The following is a 17,690-nucleotide window of genomic DNA, read 5'->3' as shown; positions in this document are numbered from 1 at the left end:
AGTAGACCAGTGACAAGGGCCAGAAGGCAGAAGGGGACAAGGAAGCTGGTGATAGGGAACCCAAGGTTGAGTAAGGGTATTGTTGATGTGTTGTGAGATTGTTAACCATTGTCATAGGGCAACATGTAGTAACTGTTAAATGAGAAACTATTTTGTTCTGTAAGCCTTCATCTTAAGTGAGAAATAGCAGCACAATTGGAAGAGTGTAGTCAATGTCACTAAACTGTGCATGTAGAAATTTTTGAAACAGTGTATCTTTGGCTATGTGTATTTTCACCAAAAAAAAAAAAAAAGGTTGAGAAGTTAGAGGGTGGACATGCTGTGGGGTTGTTAACCAGTGTCATAAAACAATATGTGTACTACTGTTTCATGAGAAACTATTTGTTCTGTAAGCCTTCACCTGAAGTACAATTAAAAAAAAAAAAAGGTACGGGCCCATAAAAAGATAGAATCTAAAGCATAAAAAATTGCATGACTATGTGTGGATAATCAGGCATATGAAGACGGACAGTTTAAGAACCCAAACCAATATTTACCATGTTTATTTGGCTTTCACAGGCTTCTCTCTTTTTTCTCCTCCTCTGTACATTTTGAGGATCAAATCGAACTCTCCTCCATGAATAATTTGTCTCCTGCTAAGGAGACTCTTGCTCTCATCAGCAGGGCTGAATTTCACAAATGTTGCGGGGAACTCACAGTTGTGTTATTGGTGCTGCCGAGTCGGTGCCGACTCATAGGATCCTAGGTGCAACAAAACGAAACACTGTCTGGTCCTGTGCCATACTCACAATCCTTGTTATGCTTGAGCCCATTGTTTCAGCCACTGTGTCAATCCGTCTCCTTGAGGGTCTTCCTCTCTTTCGCTGACCCTCTACTTTACCAAAAATGATGTCCTTCTACAGGGAAAGGTCCCTCCTGATAACATGTCCCAAGTACGTGAGACGAAGTCTCACCATCCTTGCTTCTAGGAGCGTTCTGGCTGTACTTCCTCCAAAACAGATTTGTTCGTTCTTCTGGCAATCCATAGCATATTCAATACTCTTTGCCAACACCATAATTCAAAGGCATCAATTCTTCTTCAGTCTTCCTTATTCATTATCCAGCTTTTGAATGCATATGAGGAGATTGAAAATAGCATGGCTTGGGTCAGGAACTCATAGTAGCATTTTTTATTTCTGTTTCCCTTCCACTGTATTCATTTTTCACATTTTACTTAGAATAAAATCCACTCTTGTGTACAGTTTTATATGTGAACAGTTGTATAACCACTACCATCATCAAGCTATAGGATAGCTTCATTACCCCCAAAAATTCCCCTGTGCTCTCTCTTTGTAGTCAGTCCCTCACATTCCCAGCCCCTGGCAACCACTGATCTGTTTTCTCTTCCTACAATTTTGTCTGTTCCAGAATGTCCCATAAATGGACAATATGCAGCCTTTTGATTCTGACTTCTTTTACTTAGCATAATGCATTTTGGGTTTTTCTGTGTTTTTGTGTGCATCAGTAGTTTGTTCATTTGTATTACTGAGTAGTATTCCATGTATGTATGTACCACAATTTACATTATCCATTCATCAGTCAGGACATTGGAGTTGTTTCCAGTTTTTGAGGAGTATGCATAAAGATACTATAAACATCTTGTACCGGCTTTTGGGTGAATACCAATTCTTATTTCTCTTGTGTGAATACGTTGGAGTGGGATGGCACATATGTAAGTGTATGTTTAACTTCATAAGAAACTGGCAAATTGTTTTTCTCAAAGTGGTTGTATCATTTTGCATTCCCAATAACAAAGGATGAGAGTTCCAGTTGCTTTGTGTCTTCTCCAGCACTTGGTATTGTCACATTTTTATTTTAACTATTATAATAGATGTGAAGTGGTGTCTCATTGTGGTTTTCATATGCATTTCCCTAATCACTAATAATGCCGGGCATCTTTTCCTGCACATATTTGCCATCCATACGTCTTATTTGATGAAGTGTCTGTTAAATCTTTTACATATTTTTTATTTGGGTGGTTTGTTTTCTTATTACTGAGTTTTTAGAGTTTTGCTACCCCTGTGGGGTTCTACTCTGTCCTATAGGGTTGCTATGAGTTGGAATCGACTCCACGGCAATGGGTTATGTATTTCTGATACACATCCTTTGTTAAATAATTTATTTGAAAATATTTTCTCCTAGTCTGTGCTATGTCATTTTGTTTTCTTAACAGTGTCTTTCACAAGGCAGAAGCTTTTAGTTTTGTTGAAGTCCAGTTTATCAATACTATCTTTTATGGATTGTGCTATTGGTGTCATATCTAAGAAATCTTTGCTTGACCCAAAGTCACAAAGATTTTCTCCAATGTTTTCTTCTAGAAATTTCATAGTTTTAGGTTTTACATTTAGGTCTCTGATCCATTTTAAGTGAGTTGTTTATTAAGATGCAAAGTATGGGGTGAGGTTCAATTTTTTTTTTTTTTTTTTACATCTGGATGTCTAGTAATTCCAGCACTCTTTGCTGAAAAGACTGAACTTTCTCCATTGAATTGCCTTTGCACATTTGTAAAAAATTAATTGACCATAGGTGTGTAGGTCTATTTCTGGGCTCTCTATTCTGTGCCATTAATCTGTGTGTCTCTCTTTTCACCAATGCTACTTTGTCTTGATTACCATAGCTTCTTAGTAAGTTTTGAAATCAGATAATGTGAGTCCTTCAACTTTGTTCTTTTTCAAAGGTGTTTTGACTCTTCTATTTCCTTTGCCTTTTCATATACATTTTTTAAATCAGCTTGTTGATCTCTACCAAAAAATCGTGCTGAGATTTTGATTGTGATTGATTTGAGTTTATATATGAGTTTGGGGAGAATTGACATTTTAATACTGAGTCTTCCAACACAGTAATATCATATATCTCTCCATTTATTTAAGACTGCTTTCATTTTTTTAGTCAATGTTTTGTAGTTTTGAGCTTATGGATTCTGCATTTGTTTAGACAGATTTATATCTAAGTATTTCATGTTTTTTTTTTGTGCTATTGTAAATGGTAGTCACATTTTTATTTTTAAATTTCCAATTGTTCACTGTTAATATATAAATATAAAATTGACTTTTGCATGTTGACTTCTTAACCTGTGACTGTGCCTAGCTCATGTAGTTGTAAGAGCTTTTTTGTAAAAATTCTAGAGACAATTATGTCTTCTGTGAATAAAAAGTTTTATTTCTTGCTTTCTAATTTGTGTCATTTTTATTGGTTTTCCTTGTCTTAATTCAGTGGTGAGGACGTCCATTATAAAGCTAAACAGGAGCCGTTGGAGTGAACAGCTTTGCCTTGTGCCTGATCTTTGGCAGAAAGCGTTTAGTTGTTCACCGTTGAGTATTACGTTAGCTGTTGGTTTTTCGAAGTGTCATCGTCAACGTAAGTGTCAAGTGTCAGTGATTCACGGTTTGTTGAGTTTTATTTACTTATTTAATCATGAATGGATGCTGAATTTTGTCAAATGCTTTTTCAGTGTCTACTGAGATGATCATATGGTTTTTCATTTTTAGTCTTTTGATATCATGAATCACATTGATTTTCAAAGGTTGAACCAGGCTTGCATTCTTGAGGTCAGCCCCACATGGTTGTAATGCATTAGAGTTTTACCTAAAACTTTTCTTTTTGAGGAATTAAAAATAGGTAGAACTCTGCTTTATGGAGAATTAGGATTTACTGGCAAGGAGGGATGTTGCTCTGCTGCTTTTCCTGATAATGTTGTTTGAATTCAAGTCAAAAGACAATTGAGATTTCCTGAAAAAGGATGAAGGCAAGGAAATAGATAGTACGTACCTTTTGCTTTGGTTACTGAAGTATTTTTTAAAAATCTTGTTTGTGTGATTGAAAATGTATTCTAATAGTTCACCAAATATCTGATACACTTCTGGGCTAATTATAAGAAAGAAAAACAACTCATATTTCCCTCTTTGCAGTGTGAAATGCTTTTTACTTTAGTTTTGGGGACTATTTATATGATTATTCAAATAAAACCACGGAATACTTAAAAACAAACTTTACTATTTTTGTTACTATAGTGGTGATCTTGATAATGATAATAAAATTTACCTTTATTGAGTGTCAATGATGTGCCAGGCACTGGACTAAGTGCTTCATATTTATTAATGCTAATTTTCTCAATAACCTGCAAAAACCCCATTGTCACTGAGTTGATTCCAACCACGGTGACCCTATAGAACAGGGTAGAATTGCCTAACAGGGTTTCCAAAGCTGTAATCTTTACGGAAGCAGACTGCTTCATTTTTCTCCCACGGAATGACTGGTGGGTTCAAACTGCTGACCTTCTGGTTACCAGCCAGGTGCCTAACCACTGTGCCATCAGAGCGCCTAAATAACTTGCAAAAAAAAAAAACGTGAAACCCATTGCCTCAAGTTGATCCTGACTCATAGTGACCCTATAGGACAGACTAGAGCTGCCCCATAGGGTTTCCAAAGAGTGGCTGGTGGATTCGAACTGCTGACCTTCTGGTTAACAGCTTTAGCTCTTAACCACTGCACCACCAGGGCTCCAAAAAATAAAATAACTTGCAAGCTACCTCTTATTAGTACTATATTAGCGTGACGAAACTGTGGCTCAGAGAGATTTAGTACCTTGCCCAAGATCACACAGCTAATCAGTGAGGAAAATAAGATCCAGCGCTACTGAACATGGCTGGGTAGTCTGTGCAGTCACAACTCCAGGAGGTGCCGTTCACGTTGACTGTGATGTGAAGGGCACACCCTGAAAGTGTGCAGCCTGGTGGCCTTGATGTCATTCAAGCTGAGGTCCATCTGAAACCGGATTCTGTGTTCTTTGCCCTCTCTCCACACTACATTATAGTGGAAACACTTGAGCTAAAATTCCTCACAACTTTGATTGCTTTGACCAATCTTTCTGTAGCTCTGTTCTCATAATTATTTCTGGTGCTGACAACTATAAAGCTTATCGACTGTACGCAGGCTAAAACAGTCACTTATTCCATCTCCCCTCTATTAAAAAAAACAAAAACAAAAAACTGTTTCGCCTTCATGTAAAATATTTGTTAAAAAGTGGGGAAATTGTACAAATAAGCATGCTTCACCGTGTCTGTGTTCGGTGACGAACAATGGGAGAAAAGTTATAGGATGACGATGAACTGTGATAACAGATGCCTCAGGTGATCTCCACTTTGGCAAGGCTTTGTGAAGGAAGCGGCATGTCGAGATAATTGGGTCAGTAAAATGGACATGTGCTGTGTCTGCTGCCTCAAGTTTATCTGCCCTTCTCCTATTATGAGTACCTCAGTTTCCTTCTGAGGGACCATCTTTCTCCACAGTTAATCCACCAGCTTTGGGAGTGGGCCTGCATCTCAGACCTGCCCACCGTCGTTTTCGGGGGTGGGCATGAAACCAAATCAGAGCTGATGAGAAACCGTGAGACTTCATGGACTGTGGAAATGAACCAAGTCATTTTCTTTTCCTGCTGGACTTCAACATGGGAAGCATTTTGAGGACTGGGCTGATGTATCCACCCTGCTGTCGCCAGAGGAGGGCCTGGGTGAGAATGGAGCCAACCCAGAGGACGAGGAGCCCAGAGGCACTCCGTGAGATCACCGGGTCCTGGGACTATTGCTTGAGCTCCTGGGTTGAACTGGATGTGAAGTGAGCCCTATCCCTGGACTTTTTAGACTGTGAAAGCCAATATGTTCTCTTTTTGCTTATGTCAGTTTGGGTTGGATTTTATGTCACTTGCAACTAAAAAGTTCCTAGCTAACCCTGAGGAGAATTCAAGAAGATCTCTACCAGGCAGCCTGCTGCAGGCACACAGCTGGCGAGCCTTGGAGACAACACAGACTTGGCTCCAGAGCTATGCTTTTCCCCTCCAGGCCTAACTTCAAAAAATAATGTTACCCAGCACAGCTAATGAGTTCAACGTCAGAATTCTCCATTTGGAACATAAAGAATGTTGCGCGCTACAATGTCTGCTTCTTGGACCCAGTTTTCTTCCTTCTAGAGGCAGTGGAATCGACTCGACTGCAACGGGTTTGGTTTTTTGGTTTGGTTAGAGGCAGAGCCAGTGTTGACCTAAGCCAAGCCCTACCCTGCTAAGGAGAAAGGAGGACAACTAAAATTTAGGGCTCCTGCCTTCTTGCAAATCCCAGCAAACAATACCAGTTTTGCCAATGATCCTAAAGGAACTGGGGCAAGCCCCAAGGGGGAGGGATTTTTAACTCAAAACCGTTTGTCTTGCTTACCTGACCTCCAATGGCAGGATTAACAGCTGTGGCCAGAGATAACACAGAGTAGTGGTTTATGGGCTCATAGTTATGGGGGAATTAATTCATTCAACAAATATGCAAGGCTTGCACTAAGAACTGAACAGAGAAAGGTGATCAAAACAAAGCCCCTGTGGCTATGTACTCCTAGCCTGGGGGGCTGACACAGACAACACACAAGTGAACTAACAGATAAATAACAACCACACCCTGTGATTCTTAGTATGAAGGAGAAACGATTTGGGTAAAATGGTACAGTACAGTGGAGCGACCAAGAAGGTATCCCTGAGGAAATAACATTTCAGCTGAGATGTATTGGAAAGGAGTCAGAGTGGTGGATGGTAGTGTGGAGTAGGGAAGAATGTTTGCCATAGATGGAACAACAGACAGGAAGGCTTTGGGGCAGAAACAAATGGAAGAATGGGTGAATGAGGGCCACGTTTGAATCCTTGAGGAGGCTAGAAAGAGATTTATGGTGGATTCAGGAGTCCCTGGGTGGTGCAAACAGTTAACACACTTGGCTGCTAACTAAAGGTTGGAGGTTCAAGTCCACCCAGAGGCACCTTAGAAGTAAGACCTGGAGATCCACTTGTGAAAAATCAGCCACTGAAAACCTTATGGAGCACAGTTCTCCTTTGACACAAGGGGTCTTGATGAGGCCAAATAGACTCAACAACTGTTTTTTGTTGTTGTTGTTTATTTGTTTTTTATAGTGGATTCAGGTTATATTTTGGCCAGTAAAGAAAAAAGGCCCAGTGGGACTTCCGGTCACTGCTGCTTACTTTGATGTACCCAAAAGAGAAAGAGCATTGAACTAGAGTCAGAAGACCTGAGTTCCACACCTGGATTTCCTGTACTAGTTGTACCACTTAGACAAGTCACTGTGCTTCAGCTTTCGGGTTCCTTTGTGGTGTGTGAGAGACATTTTTCGCAGCACCTTGGTGTCCTGTAACCAGACCTGGGCAATCACGTCTGTTTTCCCTGACAGGCCAATCCAGAGCACCTCACTGAATTTCTTGGCAGGATGTGTGTGTACCACCATGCTGGCTGAGCCTACTACATGGTGTTCACAGTCTCAGAGCTCACAATCAGCAGTGTCTGGATGGGATGCAGAGCCCAAATCCCAGCTGAGGACCTGTGATGTTTTCTGATCACTTTTCTGTTCTCTCTGAACCCCCTGGAGGCATCTGGAGGCTAGCCTCCTCACCCTTCCCTTCTTAAAGGAAGAGATTAGAACTAATATCCTGTGTTTGGGTAGCATGTTCTAGCCAAGCCTTTCAAAGCCCTTTACAAACATCGGCTCCACATGGCACAGCTCTCTCCTTGAGAGTTGTTATTAGAGGAGCCGGAAGGGCACAGGATATGTCAGAGCCAAATGTCAAAGTTAATCTGTGAATAAGAAGAAACAGGAAAATACTCCCATTCTAGGTTTCTTAATTCTGAAAAGTGCAATTCCAAATCCATACTATACGAATTCTCTTTAAGTTGTCTTTTCTTAAATACACTACCTGAAATATTACTCATAAATGTCTAGTTATTCCCACAACTGGAAACCAAATTTCATTATAAATCATATAATTTATGTATAAATTATATAACTTCTTACTCTAAATAAATGCTTCTGATTATTCTTAGTTTAATATTAAGACCAAAAGATCCAAACCAAAAACCCAAACCCACTGCCATCGAGTTGATTCCGACTCCTGGAGACCCTATAGGACAAAGCAGAGCTGCCCCATAGGGTTTCCAAGGCTGTAAATCTTTACGGAAGCAGACTGCCACATCTTTCTCCCTCGGAGCGGCTGGTGGGTTTGAACCACGGAACTTTTGGTTAACAGCTGAATGCTTTAACCACTGCATCACCAGAGCTCCTGACCAAAAGATAGTAAGGGACAAACATTCCTTGCTGTTGTCTTAATTTGCATCCTCTGGGACATCCCTGCGGCCTCCAGTTATCTTAAGTTCAGATATAAAATTCTTAAAACAAAATTAATGTTGATTCACTTTAATCTTAAAGACAACAACATGACATACTATATGTCTCACATTCTCAATAAATCCATGAGTTGTTGAGGCCAAGAAATGTGATTTGTCGGTAAGTATGAGAAAGCCTACAAAGGTGGCAGAAGGAAGTGACATTTATTGAGCCGCTACTACATGCCAGATACTGTGCTAGTCACATTCACACACATTATCTCATCTAACCTCCCAACAACACTGTGAGCTAGGCATTGCCTCTGTTTTCTAGATGAAGAGATTGAGGGTCAGAGAGGTTAAATGACTTGCCCGAGTTGTGACTCCTACTCACTCTGCTCGATTCTTACTCAGGGTCAACTTGAATAAGGAGTCCAAACTGGCCTACTTTGCTAAGGTCAGAGAGGCTGCAGAGAAGGAAGGGAAATAAGATGTCATACAAAGGTTCAACATTCATGGATTTATAAGGGTATTTCCAGGTTATGGATGATAATTCAATTTTTAGGGAGATTGCCCTGACCTTTAAGGCTAGTCTGTCTCTTCCACGGCAGGTTTGTTCCTTACTTCTCCTCGAAGACCAGCTCCAGGGGTCTGTCCAATGAAGCCTTCATTGTGTTTGCTGAATCTTTTTTGATCTAAAATGGAAACCAACTGTTGGAGAAACAGCACTAGTTTAAGATGTTGGCCTTGGCAGGCATTCGGGCAGCTTTATTTTCCTTGGGATCGTCACGGGAATAGGAGAGCAAACTACATCTCAGCAAAAGTGACACCTGGGGCACTTAGTATTCTTACTGTCTTATTGGTGTTTGTACCTAACAGTGCCTAGCCCAGTATCTTGCACAGTTCCCGGCACACAGTATGTCCTCAGTAAATGCTTGTTGAATGGGTGAATCTGGCATCAGTTGTCATAGTGATTTTTCATACGATAAAGTCCAGGCTAAGAGTTCAACCTTTGTGTCATTGAAGAAAGATTGGTTTCATTTTCCATTTCCATTAAGGTGGCTGAGATGCAGTTTTCCTAACCTTGGCTATGACTATGCAGAATCGGAGGGGCTGAGGCATTAAATACTTTCTCATGTCGTCTCAGCAAGTCAGTGTTAATATATTTATGGTATATCAGGTTTGGATTACTCTCTGGAAGTATGAAGGAGCAAGACAAAAGAGTTTGCAAAATAAAATCAATAAAATAAAAATAGGTCCATGCAGAAGACTCTTTGGATGTCTCTAGGTTTGTGCTTGATAAAGCTAGTCTTTGGTTGAAAGGATAGAACAGGAATGTCTAAATACACCAGAGGAGAACTATAGGAATAGAGGATAAGACAGGAGAATTGGGTTAAAAAGAGCAAAGCATCTCCGTTGTGTATGCCACCACGGAACACGCTTTTGTTCCAAGTATTTAGAATTCTATTCTTTATGTGGATATGAATTAGGAAGCATTTTTTCGTGTCCGGGACGAAAATGAGAAAAGAGGAGGAACTGAGCATTTTAATCTTTCCGTTGGCTGACGTGTCTGTCCAGGGGTAGATAGGAAAGAGTTTCCAATAGGTTTGCTGGGTGTGAGAGCTTTGGGGAAGTCATGTTATTGGGAATACCATACAGTTGGTTTGCAGCTTCTCTACCTTTTTGGCTTGGAGAACTTCTGTTTATTCTGTAAGACCTAACTTAAATATCTCCTCCCTTTTGAAGTTTTCTTTGAATTTCTCCTTCTCTCATTGTCATTTTTGTATCTCCACTGTACCTTATATATACTATTTTTAGGTGTTTATCATATTATAGTAATTATTTTTCATATGACGAATACTATGTCCTAGCCCCTGAAGGCAGGAGCTGTGTCTTACTTTTCTCTGCATATCCAGGAACTACCAAAGCAAAGTATCTGGCAGTTAGTAAACTCTCAGTAAACTCTGGAATGAATGGAAGATGGCATGAATCCTAACTTCATTCTGTCAGAAGTATCTTTCTAGACCAGCTCCATGAAGCCTTATCTGATTCCTCCATACTTATAGACTGGGATATCCCAGAGGTTGCAGGATGAAGACCAGGATTGGAACTAGACTCTACAAGGACGACAGCTCTGAAAGGAGGATTGAACACCCTCTGTCAGCTCCCCGCAAAGGAAATGATACGTTTATACAATCCAGACTTCACGTAACAGTGTGTAACCTTGGACAAGTCACTTGAATTCTCAAATCATCAGCTTCCTCATCTGCAAAGTGGGAATAATAATAGAACCTACATTTTAGGGTGGCTGTGAGAATTAAGGGAGCCCTGGTGGCTCAGTGGTTAAGAGCTCAGGTGCTAACCAAAAGGTCAGCAGTTCGAATGCACTAGCCACTGGGAACCCTACGGGCAGTTCTACTCTGTCCTGTAGAGTCGCTATGAGTCGAAATCTACTCGATGGCAACGGGTTGGTTTTGGTGAGGATTAAATGAGATAATCCACCTAGCATAGTGCCCAGCACTTAGTAAGTGCTCAATAAATCCTAGGAATTATTATTAGCGTCTCTGAAACTAAAATTAGTGTAAAACCACTGTGCTCTTTTTTTTTTAACATCAATTTTATCTTGTTCTTCCCTCATTTCTTTTTCTTTTATCCTTTTAGACTTAAAAAGCTAAAAAAAAAGTATAAAAGTAACAACATGTGAACACAATGTTACTGAATTTTATATGTGAAGAATGTTGAAATGGCAAATGTTTTGTTACATATGTATTTACCCCACACACAATAAAGGTAACATCATGGCCAGCCCAAATGCTTCCTCTTCCAGGCAGCCTTCTCAGATGGCCAGCCATGCCACAGAATTCATCTTTCTTTTTTGCTCCTACACTGTTTGTGCCGTAACAACAATGTTCACTAATACCCATTGTGCCGTTTCCCACTCCACACCCGATCTGTGTAAGCGAACATCGCTTTGGCAATATTCCATGGTTCCATGGCTGTGCTGCTTTGTTTCTCTTTCTCTGGCTCCTCTTATGATTTAGAAACAGGTGTTGGTGTTTAGTACAGAGGCAGCTGGATATGACAGAAAAGGCCTTAACTGGGAGTGAGGAGACCCAGACTTCAGCTGGATGAGTTTCTAGACTCTTCCACTTCTGTAAAATGGAGGTAATGATACCTCATTCTTAACTCAGGGTGGTTGAGAGGCTGCAGTGAGATTAGAACTATGACAACCCTTGGCAGCTTGGATGAAATTAAAGACCATTGCTGTCTCTTTTCTATTAAATGGGAACCTAAGTTGGCAGACTGACTTTTCCAGGTGTCAACTTGCTGCACTCCTACAGATTTCTCATGCTCTGTGTTGGGTCTTGGAGATTTTTAGGATTTAATTTCATCCTGAGCTAGTGGCATTCAGCAGGCCATGATGATTCTGGTGGTACAACTTGGATGGAAGTCATTCTCACAGCTTTAGCTAAGACCCAAGCAGTCCATAGTTTTACCCCTTCATGTCTAACCTCGTTCTCTTTGCCTGAAATCACTCGTTGCTTTCAAAATCGCAAGGAAAATGAGATACACCTGCTGTCTCAACATTAAAGGCCAACCACCACTGTTTTATGTGAGAGATTTATTAATAAAAGCTTAATCTCAAGGAGCAGTTGGGGAAAGATGTGTGTGTGTGTGTGTGTGTGTGTGTGTGTGTGTGTGTGAAGGAGGGATGGGTTTTTGTTTTTTTTTATTTTTGTTAATCTCTTCAGCCTATTTATACTTTGAGAGAAAATTTTGAGGTCTTCTCTCCCCTGTAAGCTCAAATACAGGACTTATTGATTTTTATTAACTCAAATAACTTCTGACTTCCACAGCCTGTACATTTCAAATAAGGGATAAGTCACTGAAGGATAAGCTATGTGAATAGCAAAAGATATGTTTATTTAAATCATATTTGTATATTTATAGTTCCCGCTTATTGTTTGTTTTCTCCTGGAAATTTTTATTTGCAAGTAAAATACTATGCAGGTCCATTTCACATGTTACCGTACCTACCAGTTAAAGAGCTAGTAGAATAGAAAGTGATAAAAATTATAACTCTAACTCTGACCAAAGTTTTTGGGTGGGAAAACAATGGATGACACTAAATGGGGCCTAGGGAATTTCATTTCAGTTTCTTTTATCCTTTTTCCTTATAAACCATCTAGCAAAAAGAACTGAACAAGGCCTACAAAACCTGAATAGACGACTCATTCCAATACGAGAAAAATGAAACATATTATGTATATATGTTAATGAGATATTCAAGATAATCCCACCCAGAATATTCTAAACCCCAGGCAGATTAGGCCCTATCTGGACATTCATTAAGAAACAAGTAATCGCTAACAACAATAACAACAACGAACACACACAAGAGATCAAACCCAAACTTCTCATCTACCATCTGGGAAGTGTCAATATTTTCTTCTTTCACATAACATGCCAAATTGAGTTTTGAAAGGTGATTATTTACTGAAAATTCTAGGAAAAATCTTTCTGCAGACAAACTCCTCTCATAGGTTTTAGGAAACACGCCATAGCCAAGCTAAAAGCAGTAATGCCAGCAGAGGGCGAAAACCATTTCAAATGGATTTCTAGTTATGCCAGAAAAACTTTGGTTCCTTACTTTGTTTTGGGCCTCACTTTGCTCTGAAATTGATCGTGGGAAGTCTTGGTTACCCTCATTCTGAGCTCAGTTCTTTCTAGGGAGCAGTGAGAAGCAATAGAGGTAGATTCAGCCCATGGGGGGACAGTGGAGACTAGGGAGAATTTAACATCGCCGATTTTCTCATCCAGTTGCCGGACCCCAAATGGGGAAAGTTGCATCTTAGAGCCCTTTCCCTTCTTTTCCAAGAAGTCCCGAGACCCCTACCCAGATCTCACTGTCAGAGTCACTCTCCTACTCCATCCCCACCCACCCAACCCGCCAGGCACAGTTCTACTTCCAGGAGCAACAACACACAACCTGTATACTTAGGAGTTTCCAGGATCTGCTTTCCAACTCTCACCAAAGAAAATGAAAAATAACTGACCCTCCCCAACAATTTCCAGGTTTCTTTCTGAGGAACACGATGTTGTTGTTGTTGGGTGCCATCAAGTCAAATCCGACCCATGGCGACCCTATAGGACAGAGTACAACTGCCCCGTAGGGTTTCCTAGGCAGTAGCCTTATGGGAGCGGATCGCCGGGTCTGTTCTCCCGCAGAGCCACTAGTGGGTTCAAACTGCTGACCTTTCGGAGCGCAGTCGAGCGCTTAACCATCGTGCCACCAGGGCTCCTTGAGGAACACGATATACTCTTTAAAATAATTGTTTGTCAAAGGGTAGCCTTCCATAATAAAAAAGAAATGAAAGTACTGGGCTGGCAGATACAATCCTTCGATTGAAATTTACCTGTTTCAGCCACACATTTGTTGTCATCAGCTGATTCTTTTCATCCTAAGAAGAAGACAGTGAAAAAGATATTGTAAATTATGTCACTGAATTGTACATGTAGAAATTGTTGAGAAGATGTAGGTTTGGCTATGTATATTTTCACCATAACAATAAAAACAAAACATGTGAGTTGAAACTAACTGAACATTTTTTTTGGTCAGAAAGATCTTTCTTAGTGTTACCTTTGAGATGTTCAAAGTGTAAAAGGATTCTTAGGAACAGTTCCACGGCATGTGATTCTACAATAGTATGCTTATTTTGTTTAAAACGAAAAATAGTAGTTAAAGCAAGTAATAGTTCATTGTGGCAATATTTATATAAAATTGTATAACCCAGAAGTCACTTTAAGGGTACAAAGTAAGAATAAAATATTAGCTAAATCAGAGGCATGCAAAGGTGAAGGGTCGTGGGAGCAGGAATCCTGGGGCACTGAGCCAGCTAGGGCTCAGTGGGGAGTGCATGGGTATGAATGTCTGGTGAGGTGGGGGATTTGGGCAATATGGAAGGATTATTCTGGGACTTTGGAGTCTCTGGGTGATGTAAACGGTTAACACGTTCAGCTGCTAACTGAAAGGTTGGAAGTTGGAGTTCAGCTAGAGGCCTGTCAGAAGAAAGGCCTGGCGATCTACTTTGAAAAAAATCAGCCACTGAAAACCCTATGGAGCACAGTTCTACTCTGACAACCATGAGTTGGAATCGACTCAATAGCAACTGGTTTGGGTTTTAGTCTAGGGCTTTGGAAGCCACAGCAGGAGGATTTTGCAGCATTTGGGGAGGAAAGTTCACTGATTTTCCCCAGGAACCCAATCATGGCAGAAGTGTGAGTGCAACCAACAATGATAAGGTATGGGTGAGTTCAGGGAAACAGTATGAGTCTGAAGGGGATTGAGGAAGGTGATGGCGTGCCCAGGGAGAGCAGCTGCAGGAACTGGGAGAAGGGATGGCGTTAGGGGTCTCTGTCATCTCTGCCTGCAGGCAACCCCTGCCTGCCTCTTCTAGCAGCTGGCTGAAGGAGCCCAGGTGACACTGTATCTGTCCGGAACCGCACCCTTGGCCCTCCCTTCTTCCCACTCCCTACCCTGATGCTCCAGCAAATCCTTGGAGGCAATGCCTGTCACAGCAACCATATCCACCCACCAGTGGAAAGGTCCCACGCTAACAATGTTGCAATGAAAATTTACCCCACGACACTCCTCATTCTTTCCTCAGTCATTTCATGGCTTCTTGAGGCAGATATTTTCTCACAGTAAATTATTTTTAAAATTAGAAAAGACCCAGAGAGAGAAAACAAAATAAAATCTTAGACCCACAAACAGATTTAAGGAATGCAGGCTCTCTTTAACATAGCGCCAAGGATTACTCACCACATCTACCAGCTGAGATATTTTCAGTCCAAAATATACTTTCATGGTGTCATTTGAGTTTAATACAGGGCGAACCCATTTCTGATAACCTTGGAATAAATGTCTGAGGAGGGCATCTTCATTTTCCACCACTGAACTGAATCCCGAAGCTTCTGTCAGAATCAAGAGGGAACCTGAATTAATGGGAAAGGCATAACGCTTGGTTTAACATCCTGTGGTCTGAGCAGGGAATCGGGGAGCTGAGTATGGCGGAGGCCTTCATATATTTTTAAACAGCCTGAGAAGTTTCCTGTGGCTGTCATAACACATTACCACAAACGTAGGGGCTTGAAAGAACAAATTTATTGTCCCATGGTTCAGGAGGCCAGAAGTCTGAAGTCAGAGTGTTGGCAGGACCATGCTCCCTCCAGAGCCTCTAAAGGAAGAATCCTTTGTTGCCTCAGCCAGCTTCTGGTGGCTCCAGGCGTTCCTTGACTTGTGGCTCCATAAATCCAATCTCTGTCTCCTTCTCCACGTGGCCATCATTTCTTCTCTCTACTCCTCTTTTCTCTCTTATAAGGACACTTGCCATTGGGTTTAGGGCCCACCCCGATAATCCAGGATGATCTCATCTTGAGATCCTTAATTATATCTGCGAAGACCCTTTTCCAAATAAGGTCACAATCACAGGGAGTTAGACACGGACATATCTTTTGGGGGGGCCACCATTCAACCCACTGCACAGCCTAATTCAGTAAAGACAGCCTTGAGTATACAGGGTTCTCTTAAGCCCTTTCTCCGTACCTACCCACCCCCCTTCCACCAAATGCACACAGCTAAAAATAGAATCTATGCTTTATCCAGATTTTTGTTCTCTCATAGGATTTTCCAACCATAGAGCCAACATCTTGACCCCAAAAGAGTCATTTACAGCTGCCCCCCACCCCCCGCACCTGTACCTCAGGTCTCATCTTAAATGCTTCCTCCTTACAGACATGGTATCTGCCGTGTGCTATTCTTTGTCATTGCATCCTATTTGTCTCCTTCATGTCCCTTATTTGTTTGTTATTGTCTTTCTTCCCCTTGAGCTTCATGATGGCAAGGGTGGGGTTAGTTCTATTTGATAATGCTTATCCAGCACCTGGAACAGTGCCTGGCACATAGCATTTATATATATTTACTCTTTGTATATATATTTAATGCGTGAATCAATGAATGGAATATGTCAGGGCCTTTTTCATTCAAGAAGTCCCTGGGTGTCACAAATGGTTAAGTACTCAGCTACTAACCAAAAGGCTGTTGGTTCAAACCCACCCAAAGGCACCTTGGAAGAAAGGCCTGGTGATCTACTTCCAAAATATCAGTCACTGAAAACCCTTTGGAGTGCAGTTCTACTCTGACACATGGGGTTACCATGAGTTGGAATTGACTCAGTGACACCTGGCTTGTTTTTTACCCCCCATTCAGCACATATTCATTGAACACCTACCACGTGCCATGCACTGTTCTCTTGCCTTCTTCCTGCTAAAGCCTCCCCTTATGAAATCCTTTCTTGGTAAACAACCAGGTTCTAGCACTTCTCAATCACCAAATGTGTGAGATCCCAAGAAACACTCCCATTTCAATCTTTAATCCTTAAGCTGAGGAAATGGTGTAGGAATGCAGTCTAGAGATTTATTCTGTTTCTTTTTAGTACCATACTATCAAATTTAAAACAAGGAAGCTTTTTTTTTTTTTTTAAATTGCTCTCTCCTTGTACGATCAGCACCTTACTGATATTCTGTACCAACCTGGTCTGCATCATATGCTTTACCGTGGAAAGCCTTTTTTTCCCACTGAGAGAAACACATGAAGGGCAATGATCACATGCAAGACATATCCCCACATATTCACCCAGTCAAAATCCAAGGAGTCTTTCAAAATACCACACACTCCTTCTATGTGCATGGCATTTCATAAAAGCATTTTATGAAGAGAGTAGCCAATGAGAGCAGCATCAGGAACAGCACCTCCGGGTGGACGATGGCGTGGGGAAGATGGGCTGAGTGCTCTGGCTGAACCTCACCTCTTTCTCCTCCACTCAAGAAAGCACTTTAAAATGAAAACGAGTGATAGAGGGATAGCCTTACATTCATGCTTATTTGTTTAACAAGTTAACCACTCCCAAACTTCGGTACTTCAACTATTATTAGTTACCAGAGCTGCACTGAGGAGCAGGGCAGCTGGCCAGCTGCCAGGGCATCAATCTGCAAGGGCTCCTAAACCCTTACAGGAAATGTAGGTAGGAGGGAATTGAAATTCCCTGAAGCTTCTTAGGGAAGAGGTGTTCACTTGCTCAGGTGGAAAGATTTCCTGTGTCCATTCAACCAGCTCCTGACCCTCTCTGCCTTCTGATCGCACCTCCGGACAGGGGCTGCCCATTTAGTCTCATGTATCTACTTGAGCTAAGTACACTCTTCACGAGTATCATTTTATGTCCCATAGTCCAGTCTAATCTTTGTCTGAACAGTTGGCCTCAGGAATGGTTTTAGTTCTGGGGTGACAGAGAGTCCAGGGGCCACGCTTTATGGGGTTCCTCCAATCTCAGTCAGACCGTTAAGTCTGGTCTTTTTCCTAGAATTTGAGTTCTGCACCCCACCTTTCTGCTGCTCCATCAGGGACTCTCTGTTGTGTTCCCTGTCAGGGCGGTCATTGGTGGTAGCCAGGCA

General features: G+C 41.3%; 1 protein-coding gene across 1 annotated transcript in view; it reads right to left on the bottom strand.

Annotated features, from left to right (window-relative positions):
- The window catches only part of CHRNB3 (cholinergic receptor nicotinic beta 3 subunit), a 40,641-nt gene that overhangs the window by 12,397 nt on the left and 10,554 nt on the right, over positions 1 to 17,690 (bottom strand). Inside the window, exons 2-3 of the mRNA XM_004382143.1 lie at positions 15,004 to 15,176; positions 13,598 to 13,642 (exon numbers count right to left, since the gene is read on the bottom strand). Coding sequence (XP_004382200.1) covers positions 13,598 to 13,642; positions 15,004 to 15,176 — 218 coding nt within the window. The remainder of the gene's footprint in view (positions 1 to 13,597; positions 13,643 to 15,003; positions 15,177 to 17,690) is intronic.

The sequence above is a fragment of the Trichechus manatus genome, unplaced genomic scaffold, assembly GCF_000243295.1.
Source record: "Trichechus manatus latirostris isolate Lorelei unplaced genomic scaffold, TriManLat1.0 scaffold00090, whole genome shotgun sequence".
NCBI classification, from domain to species: domain Eukaryota; kingdom Metazoa; phylum Chordata; class Mammalia; order Sirenia; family Trichechidae; genus Trichechus; species Trichechus manatus.
Note: the sequence above shows the minus strand (reverse complement) of the source record. Positions and strands in the feature narration are given on the sequence as shown.